General features: G+C 44.8%; 1 protein-coding gene across 2 annotated transcripts; it reads right to left on the reverse strand.

Annotated features, from left to right (window-relative positions):
- Nucleotides 1-1,269: 1,269 nt before the first annotated feature.
- On the reverse strand, nt 1,270-10,956 carry LOC100505423 (uncharacterized). Of its 2 annotated transcripts, XM_041584838.1 has the most exons (6): nt 10,798-10,956; nt 5,502-5,625; nt 5,190-5,368; nt 4,910-5,069; nt 3,327-3,450; nt 1,270-2,760 (listed from the first exon to the last, which is right to left on the reverse strand). In XM_041584838.1, exons 2-5 carry the CDS (start codon nt 5,610-5,612, stop codon nt 3,331-3,333), a joined length of 570 nt encoding a protein of 189 aa, XP_041440772.1. In that variant the 5' UTR covers nt 5,613-5,625; nt 10,798-10,956; the 3' UTR covers nt 1,270-2,760; nt 3,327-3,330.
- Nucleotides 10,957-11,361: the final 405 nt, after the last annotated feature.

The following is an 11,361-nucleotide window of genomic DNA, read 5'->3' on the forward strand; positions in this document are numbered from 1 at the left end:
TATCCCCTTATATATTTATATATAGTGATCATATCCCCTTATATATTTATATATAGTGATCATATCCCCCTTATATATTTATATATAGTGATCATATCCCCCTTATATATTTATATATAGTGATCATATCCCCTTATATATTTATATATAGTGATCCTGTCCCCCTTATATATTTATATATAGTGATCATATCCCCCTTATATATTTATATATAGTGATCATATCCCCTTATATATTTATATACAGTGATCATATCCCCTATATTATCCATAATCCCCTTATATATTTATATATAGTGATCATATCCCCCTTATATATTTATATATAGTGATCATATCCCCCTTATATATTTATATATAGTGATCATATCCCCTTATATATTTATATATAGTGATCATATCCCCTTATATATTTATATATAGTGATCGTGTCCCCCTTATATATTTATATATAGTGATCATATCCCCCTTATATATTTATATATATAGTGATCATATCCCCCTTATATATTTATATATAGTGATCGTGTCCCCTTATATATTTATATATAGTGATCATATCCCTTATATATTTATATATAGTGATCATATCCCCTTATATATTTATATATAGTGATCATATCCCCCTTATATATTTATATATAGTGATCATATCCCCTTATATATTTATATATAGTGATCATATCCCCTTATATATTTATATATAGTGATCCTGTCCCCCTTATATATTTATATATAGTGATCCTATCCCCCTTATATATTTATATATAGTGATCATATCCCCTTAATATATTTATATACAGTGATCATATCCCCTTATATATTTATATATAGTGATCATATCCCCTTATATATTTATATATAGTGATCATATCCCCCTTATATATTTATATATAGTGATCATATCCCCCTTATATATTTATATATAGTGATCATATCCCCCTTATATATTTATATATAGTGATCATATCTCCCCTTATATATTTATATATAGTGATCATATCCACTTATATATTTATATATAGTGATCATATCCCCCTTATATATTTATATATAGTGATCATATCCCCTTAACTGTCTCTTCTCCAGTGTAACAATCCCAACTTGCCTTTCCCCATAACTGATCCCTTCCATTCCCTTTATCAGCTTAGTCGCTCTTCTCTGTACTTTCTCTATTTCATTATTGTCCCTTATATATATTATAACCTAGTTTGCTCCAGATAATTCATTTTCAATCCCCCCTCCAAATTGAATGGAAATCAAGACAGAATCACCAGAACTCAATTTATTACATTTCAATAAATAGGAGCATTACAGTCAGAAACAAAATTATTGACAATATCACACAGAATATACTCCTAAAATATGAAGGGGGAAAAAAAGAAGTCGTTAGGACAGTGGTCATTTCAGTTTGTAGTTAATTGTGTCATCGGCCCCGGGGCCCAAATACAAACACACTCGTATCATTGGATTCAAATAAAAAGCACAAATGTACAAAAATGTGCAGGTTTCTATACAAAAATAGTTAAAATACATTCCAGGTAAACATACAAGGCTCCTCCTTCCATGCGGGGGGGGCACCAAAAATGCAAAAAGCCCCCGATCCGGAGTAAGACGACAGCGCAGGAGGGGGAGGTTTATAATAAAACTGCAGCAACAGATGGAATTATAAGATTATTCACCATCGCATCGGGTTCCGTGAGGATTTTATTTGTTCGACAAATAGAATAACGAGGTGTCGCTCACTAATATTTGCCCCGGGGGGGGGTGTTATGTCTCTCTATTTATAACATGAGCCTTTAATAACGTCCCAAATAAACAACCTCCCTGCTACTAAACCATAGTGGGTCTGTCTGTTCCCAAAAAGGCCTTTTCACTGGCTACAAATAATTATATCTGATATTCTGGGCCAGACCATTGCTATTTGCACTCAGGATAAACAGCCTGACTGGAACCTTTAATTTAGGGTTTGGGGGGGACGCGTTTCATGGCGGAACCAGTGGTCCGGCTCATTTTTGAGCAATAGTGTAGAGACCACGTAACGGACACCGGGGTCGGGGGGATAAACCGATTTCTTGTTCTGTTGTGCAGTGATTTCATTTAATTAAGGGGACTTGGTGCACAAGTAGAGGATCCCCAACATCTACTTGTAATAAAGACAGGGAGAAAGCCAACCCCTCCATTTTTAGTATTGGCACCTCAGCTGATAGGTCGATCCGTAAAATAGGGCGTAAACGTTGGCGAGTCCTCACTGATTGGAGCGTCGGGATTGTATAGAAATATAAAGAGTCTCATAGCACCAGTCCGTCACATTTTGGGGTACAGTTTTCACTTTGTTGGGTATCTGCTGCCAATAACATCTGTAAACCTCTGGCCGCTCCAAGTCCAGGGAGCGATGCCGGACATTGTGCCGAGAGACCCGATTGGTCAGCGTATTGCATCAAAGGCCCAATCCAAAGCCACCAATCGGCTTTAGAGATTTGGAAGCAATAAAAGGAGCGGCCGTAGAATCGGATCACGGACCAACCAACAAAAGCAAAATAATCGGTAAACAAATGCGAATAATTTAGTGTAATGTACAAAACTATCACGTGGGGGGGAGGGGGTCATGCCTAAACTCAATGTGGTGGGGGGGGGGGGAGATTATTCACAAAATTATACACTTTGTTTTAGATTTCTTCTTCTTTTTGCCGTCTTTGCTCATCTTCTCTTTGTGCTTCCGGATTTCTCGGACCAACGTGTAGAAAGCGTCGTCCACGCCCTGGAGGGGGACAAAGAGGGGAAAGTGCTTGAGATTTAGAGGGAGGCCAAGGCGGATTAAAAATAAGTATAAATGAAAAGCACCAAAGCCATGATTTTTGCAGGACAGGATTTGGATTCCACACCGCCCTATAAATAAGGAACCAATGAGAGGACAGCATTCCCAAGACATCAGCCCCCAGGCCTCATGCTCATTGGCTGCCCAGCAGATTTTAGACTCCACAATAGGAGGCACCAGCAGAATTCTCATCCAATCAGAAAACAAGACATTGTTGCCATGCAACAGAAAGAGTAAAACCAGTCACCATGGTTACGGAAGGACCTATTGACCAACAGTTGCTCACGGACGAGCAATTTTTTTAAAGTTAATAAATCACGAATCAAATTTTTCTTATTTAAGTTAGTAAATAGGACCCTCCGATTTCCATCCAATGAGATTAAGCTCAGCACCACCTCCGATTAATCATCTTCCAATCAGAACCCTTTCCATTTGCTCCATTGGATTAGCCAGCGATCCGCCCACAGATTCCCAGCAAGAGTTTGGGGGGCGCAGGAGCGAGGACTTACCCCGTCACATTACCCGACATTTTTTAAATTTCACACATCCCGGAGTCTTTTCTTCTTTGCTCATCTTTTTCAATCTGAATTGCCGGATTTCTCTCACCAATGTATAAAAAGCATCCTCCACTCTCTGCATTGTAATAAACACACAACTCCTTTACTCACTGCACCCGACATCATACGGCCTCGGGGTCCCACTCACCAAAACTAGGGGTCCCACCTCTGCCAGATACTGGGTACCCCTGGAACTATAGCAGGGTGACACCCCAATGTTTCTATATATCTGTAACCTTGTTATGAGCTAAGGGGGCCCAGTCTGAAGGTCAGTTAGGGGGAGATTTGGGGTGAGTGTTTATTTGTATCCTGGGTACCCCTGGAACTATAGCAGGGTGACACCCCAATGTTTCTATATATCTGTAACCTTGTTATGAGCTAAGGGGGCCCAGTCTGAAGGTCAGTTAGGGGGAGATTTGGGGTGAGTGCTTATTTGTACCCTGGGTACCTCTGGAACTATAGCAGGGTGACACCCCAATGTTTCTATATATCTGTAACCTTGTTATGAGCTAAGGGGGCCCAGTCTGAAGGTCAGTTAGGGGGAGATTTGGGGTGAGTGATTATTTGTACCCTGGGTACCCCTGGAACTATAGCAGGGTGACACCCCAATGTTTCTATATATCTGTAACCTTGTTATGAGCTAAGGGGGCCCAGTCTGAAGGTCAGTTAGGGGGAGATTTGGGGTGAGTGTTTATTTGTACCCTGGGTACCCCTGGAACTATAGCAGGGTGACACCCCAATGTTTCTATATATCTGTAACCTTGTTATGAGCTAAGGGGGCCCAGTCTGAAGGTCAGTTAGGGGGAGATTTGGGGTGAGTGCTTATTTGTACCCTGGGTACCCCTGGAACTATAGCAGGGTGACACCCCAATGTTTCTATATATCTGTAACCTTGTTATGAGCTAAGGGGGCCCAGTCTGAAGGTCAGTTAGGGGGAGATTTGGGGTGAGTGATTATTTGTGTCCTGGGTACCCCTGGAACTATAGCAGGGTGACTGTTACCCCAATGTTTCTATATATCTGTAACCTTGTTATGAGCTAAGGGGGCCCAGTCTGAAGGTCAGTTAGGCGGAGATTTGGGGTGAGAGGAGGAGGAGGAGGATGAGGAAAATGAGCCATCACCAGAGATTGGCAGCCGCGTGGGCACCGACACTTAAAGAAACACAGGCTGCACTTACAAGAGTAAAGAAGAGTATTGTACAAGCAGGTGGGAATTAAAAAGAACCCTAAATAAACATTAGCCAAGAACTCTTAAGTGCAAATTGGGTGTTTTATAAAGAACTCAATGTTCTAGACAACTCCTGTACAGAAAGTTCTAGGAGAGTTCCATAAACAGTTCTTTGTTCTATTGCTGTTACAAAAGAATTGCAAGCTCTTAAACCAAGAGGATTAGAGTGGCGATTGACTCCTGTGACTGGAACAGGGAAACGCCCACATTTCATGGTCTGGGGCCACATCAGAGACTCAATATTTGGACCTGCTCAGAACAGAACCCCCCCCATCTCCAATGAATTAATAAGGGGTCCGACAATTTACCTGTCTGGTTTTGGCCGAGGTCTCGATAAAAGGAATCCCGTAACTCCTGGCCAAGTCCTGGGCTTGTTTGGTGTCCACCGTCCGGGAGGGTAAGTCGCACTTGTTCCCCACCAGAACCATCGGCACGTCCTCCGAATCCTTCACTCGCTTGATCTGCTCTCTGGGAGAAACACTTCATGTTAATGGAGTCCATGCTGGTCTGATAATCCGCTGGCTGCTACTACATTGTGTTGGGAGTCAGAAGCAGCAGTGCAGAAAAGACACAGAATGGGCCTCTTACCTATAATGGTGAATATCCTCAAAGGACTTGATGTTATTAATGGCAAAGACACAGAGGAAGCCCTCGCCGGTCCTCATATACTGGTCCCGCATTGCACTGTATTCCTCCTGCCCCGCAGTGTCCAGTATGTCCAACAGACACGTCTCCCCATCGATCACCACTTGTTTCCTATACGAGTCCTGACCGAAACAAGAGACTTATATGAGTGGGGGTGAGACCATTTCCAAAGCAGGGGGTGACTAGTATATGGAAAGCTTTGTACAGACCCACGTATAGAGCCGCTCAATGGACTGACCCAAACACCAGCCTTACCTCTATGGTGGGATCATATTCATCCACAAAATGATTCTGAATGAGCTGAATGGTCAGGGCGCTCTTCCCTACACCTCCAGCACCAACCACCACCAGCTTGTACTCCGTCATCTTGCCCCCAAATCTGAGAAAAGAAATGAATGGATATTGGGAAGTTGTATCAGGAGTCAGAAGCAGCAGTGCAGAGAAGAGAAAGGGACAGACACAATGACAGTTACACAGAACTATAAACCCAGTGAGAATGAGGAATGAATGGATATTGGGAAGTTGTATCAGGAGTCAGAAGCAGCAGTGCAGAGAAAGGGACAGACACAATGACAGTTACACAGAACTATAAACCCAGTGAGAATGAGGAATGAATGGATATTGGGAAGTTGTATCAGGAGTCAGAAGCAGCAGTGCAGAGAAGAGAAAGGGACAGACACAATGACAGTTACACAGAACTATAAACCCAGTGAGAATGAGGAATGAATGGATATTGGGAAGTTGTATCAGGAGTCAGAAGCAGCAGTGCAGAGAAGAGAAAGGGACAGACACAATGACAGTTACACAGAACTATAAACCCAGTGAGAATGAGGAATGAATGGATATTGGGAAGTTGTATCAGGAGTCAGAAGCAGCAGTGCAGAGAAAGGGACAGACACAATGACAGTTACACAGAACTATAAACCCAGTGAGAATGAGGAATGAATGGATATTGGGAAGTTGTATCAGGAGTCAGAAGCAGCAGTGCAGAGAAGAGAAAGGGACAGACACAATGACAGTTACACAGAACTATAAACCCAGTGAGAATGAGGAATGAATGGATATTGGGAAGTTGTATCAGGAGTCAGAAGCAGCAGTGCAGAGAAGAGAAAGGGACAGACACAATGACAGTTACACAGAACTATAAACCCAGTGAGAATGAGGAATGAATGGATATTGGGAAGTTGTATCAGGAGTCAGAAGCAGCAGTGCAGAGAAAGGGACAGACACAATGACAGTTACACAGAACTATAAACCCAGTGAGAATGAGGAATGAATGGATATTGGGAAGTTGTATCAGGAGTCAGAGGCAGCAGTGCAGAGAAAGGGACAGACACAATGACAGTTACACAGAACTATAAACCCAGTGAGAATGAGGAATGAATGGATATTGGGAAGTTGTATCAGGAGTCAGAAGCAGCAGTGCAGAGAAAGGGACAGACACAATGACAGTTACACAGAACTATAAACCCAGTGAGAATGAGGAATGAATGGATATTGGGAAGTTGTATCAGGAGTCAGAAGCAGCAGTGCAGAGAAAGGGACAGACACAATGACAGTTACACAGAACTATAAACCCAGTGAGAATGAGGAATGAATGGATATTGGGAAGTTGTATCAGGAGTCAGAAGCAGCAGTGCAGAGAAGAGAAAGGGACAGACACAATGACAGTTACACAGAACTATAAACCCAGTGAGAATGAGGAATGAATGGATATTGGGAAGTTGTATCAGGAGTCAGAGGCAGCAGTGCAGAGAAAGGGACAGACACAATGACAGTTACACAGAACTATAAACCCAGTGAGAATGAGGAATGAATGGATATTGGGAAGTTGTATCAGGAGTCAGAAGCAGCAGTGCAGAGAAAGGGACAGACACAATGACAGTTACACAGAACTATAAACCCAGTGAGAATGAGGAATGAATGGATATTGGGAAGTTGTATCAGGAGTCAGAAGCAGCAGTGCAGAGAAGAGAAAGGGACAGACACAATGACAGTTACACAGAACTATAAACCCAGTGAGAATGAGGAATGAATGGATATTGGGAAGTTGTATCAGGAGTCAGAGGCAGCAGTGCAGAGAAGAGAAAGGGACAGACACAATGACAGTTACACAGAACTATAAACCCAGTGAGAATGAGGAATGAATGGATATTGGGAAGTTGTATCAGGAGTCAGAGGCAGCAGTGCAGAGAAGAGAAAGGGACAGACACAATGACAGTTACACAGAACTATAAACCCAGTGAGAATGAGGAATGAATGGATATTGGGAAGTTGTATCAGGAGTCAGAAGCAGCAGTGCAGAGAAAGGGACAGACACAATGACAGTTACACAGAACTATAAACCCAGTGAGAATGAGGAATGAATGGATATTGGGAAGTTGTATCAGGAGTCAGAGGCAGCAGTGCAGAGAAAGGGACAGACACAATGACAGTTACACAGAACTATAAACCCAGTGAGAATGAGGAATGAATGGATATTGGGAAGTTGTATCAGGAGTCAGAGGCAGCAGTGCAGAGAAGAGAAAGGGACAGACACAATGACAGTTACACAGAACTATAAACCCAGTGAGAATGAGGAATGAATGGATATTGGGAAGTTGTATCAGGAGTCAGAAGCAGCAGTGCAGAGAAAGGGACAGACACAATGACAGTTACACAGAACTATAAACCCAGTGAGAATGAGGAATGAATGGATATTGGGAAGTTGTATCAGGAGTCAGAAGCAGCAGTGCAGAGAAAGGGACAGACACAATGACAGTTACACAGAACTATAAACCCAGTGAGAATGAGGAATGAATGGATATTGGGAAGTTGTATCAGGAGTCAGAGGCAGCAGTGCAGAGAAAGGGACAGACACAATGACAGTTACACAGAACTATAAACCCAGTGAGAATGAGGAATGAATGGATATTGGGAAGTTGTATCAGGAGTCAGAGGCAGCAGTGCAGAGAAAGGGACAGACACAATGACAGTTACACAGAACTATAAACCCAGTGAGAATGAGGAATGAATGGATATTGGGAAGTTGTATCAGGAGTCAGAGGCAGCAGTGCAGAGAAAGGGACAGACACAATGACAGTTACACAGAACTATAAACCCAGTGAGAATGAGGAATGAATGGATATTGGGAAGTTGTATCAGGAGTCAGAAGCAGCAGTGCAGAGAAGAGAGCCAATAACAAGACAGGATTCAGACAGAGGAGTAAAAGGAATGTGACCAGTAACAAACACAAGACTCTCAGTAACCTCTAGATTAACAGCGTTTGTCATAAAGCAAAACAGTCGTACCCACCCCCGGGCGAGACTGGTATCTGGGCCAGACACTGGGGCCGCGGCTGGTGCAACCGGTTCTACAGCTCACACTTTCCAAACACAATAGGCACCTGGTTTTGGGCAGAACTGTGTTATGAACTGGGAGCTGAATAGAACCTTTCTACCCCAGGGTCACATGATCCTTTGTAAATACCAACCCGACTGTTTGTCATCTCCCAGTTACTCACTAGTCACAAACACTTCAGCACAATCACAGTCACTTAACTGCTGCCCCGGGGCCACAATAGCTCCAGTACCATCTGTGTAACCACTGGGACAGAATGTTCTGTTATACAGATAGCTAGAATCTCAGCTGCCATAAAGCAGGACACGACTGCTGCTTACAATGGGGATCAGATAGGATCTGTGCAGCCACTGGGACAGAATGTTCTGTTATACAGATAGCTAGAATCTCAGCTGCCATAAAGCAGGACAGGACTGCTGCTTACAATGGGGATCAGATAGGATCTGTGCAGCCACTGGGACAGAATGTTCTGTTATACAGATAGCTAGAATCTCAGCTGCCATAAAGCAGGACAGGACTGCTGCTTACAATGGGGATCAGATAGGATCTGTGTAACCACTGGGACAGAATGTTCTGTTATACAGATAGCTAGAATCTCAGCTGCCATAAAGCAGGACACGACTGCTGCTTACAATGGGGATCAGATAGGATCTGTGCAGCCACTGGGACAGAATGTTCTGTTATACAGATAGCTAGAATCTCAGCTGCCATAAAGCAGGACAGGACTGCTGCTTACAATGGGGATCAGATAGGATCTGTGCAGCCACTGGGACAGAATGTTCTGTTATACAGATAGCTAGAATCTCAGCTGCCATAAAGCAGGACAGGACTGCTGCTTACAATGGGGATCAGATAGGATCTGTGCAGCCACTGGGACAGAATGCTCTGTTATACAGATAGCTAGAATCTCAGCTGCCATAAAGCAGGACAGGACTGCTGCTTACAATGGTTACAAAAGTGGGAGTGAGGATGGGGCAATTATGGAGTAACTGTATATAAACCCCAGGGGAGGCACAAAGGGGATCCCCGAGACTGAGTGGGAAAAGTAAGGGGAGGCCCAGGGTATGGGGTAAGGAAGAAAGGGATCTGCATAAAGTTACTCCAGGGGGGCAAATAGTGAGAGAGAAGGATAAGGAGTCAGTGAGACAATGGAGGGGTAAATACAGGGGATTAGGGGCATTTACATGGTCTGGGACAGGAGCGGGGGTATAAGAGGTTAATATGCACCCCCTGTGGGGCAGAAAGCCAATAGTAAATACCACTAAGGGGTAAATAATTAGAACTGTGGGGCAGATCAGAGGATCAGGGGGCAGTTGAGAGGATCAGGGGGCAGTTGAGAGGATCAGGGGGCAGTTGAGAGGATCAGGGGGCAGTTGAGAGGATCAGGGGGCAGATGAGAGGATCAGGGGGCAGTTGAGAGGATCAGGGGGCAGATGAGAGGATCAGGTGCAGATGAGAGGATCAGGGGGCAGTTGAGAGGATCAGGGGGCAGTTGAGAGGATCAGGGGGCAGTTGAGAGGATCAGGGGGCAGTTGAGAGGATCAGGGGGCAGTTGAGAGGATCAGGGGGCAGATGAGAGGATCAGGGGGCAGTTGAGAGGATCAGGGGGCAGATGAGAGGATCAGGTGCAGATGAGAGATCAGGGGGCAGTTGAGAGGATCAGGGGGCAGTTGAGAGGATCAGGGGGCAGTTGAGAGGATCAGGGGGCAGTTGAGAGGATCAGGGGGCAGTTGAGAGGATCAGGGGGCAGTTGAGAGGATCAGGGGGCAGTTGAGAGGATCAGGGGGCAGTTGAGAGGATCAGGGGGCAGATGAGAGGATCAGGGGGCAGTTGAGAGGATCAGGGGGCAGTTGAGAGGATCAGGGGGCAGTTGAGAGGATCAGGGGGCAGATGAGAGGATCAGGGGGCAGTTGGGAGGATCAGGGGGCAGTTGGGAGGATCAGGGGGGGCAGATCAGAGGATCGGGGGGCAGTTGAGAGGATCAGGGGGCAGTTGAGAGGATCAGAGGGCAGTTAGAGGATCAGGGGGCAGATCAGGGGGCAGTCAGTAAATGTAAGGGATGAGGGGCCTTTACATGACGGGGGCAAATAGAAGGAGTCAGTTACCCCCGGGTGGTGGAGGCTAAAGACAGACAGAAAATCCCGGGGCTAAAGGAGTCTCTGAGCTCAGCCCCGCCCATCCCCGGGTCACACAGAAGATTCCCCGCACTTACTCGCTGCTGTCTCGGGCTCACGGCTTCATGTCTCCCTGGGAGCGGGGCCCAGACTCACGGGCTGGAGGGAAGAAGAGGCGGCGCTGCCGGTCCCACACGCACAGGCCTGAGCCGGAGACTCCCAGGGGCTCTTTAAATACGAGCTATAAATACAACGGGGATTCGCCAGTGACGTCAGAGCACTTTAGCTTCTCCCATTGGCTGAATGCGGAGCGCAAACGACCGCCCCCCGCCCCGAAAGCGAAGCTACTCCCGATGGTACCGCCCTCCTAGTGTGACGAAGGGAGAGAAAGCTGGGGAGAGGCGTGGCTTGTGAGTAAAGGGCAAGTAACCCTGGAATTTCATTCCCGCAGGACAATATTGTATATATATAACTGTGCTCTGACTTTCATTGAGTAAAAGATCTTTAACCCTGACTGCAGTGAAGTTGTCCTGCAATGTGTAACTACACTGCTGGGCTTTTCCCATTCACAATACTAAATATAGACTTTCTCTCTTTAGCCCTGGAATACACTCTGGGCACATTTATTATTAATAGTGATTGTTAAAAAATATATATATATA

This window comes from Xenopus laevis, chromosome 3L (assembly GCF_017654675.1).
Source record: "Xenopus laevis strain J_2021 chromosome 3L, Xenopus_laevis_v10.1, whole genome shotgun sequence".
In the NCBI taxonomy this organism is placed as follows: Eukaryota; Metazoa; Chordata; class Amphibia; order Anura; family Pipidae; genus Xenopus; species Xenopus laevis.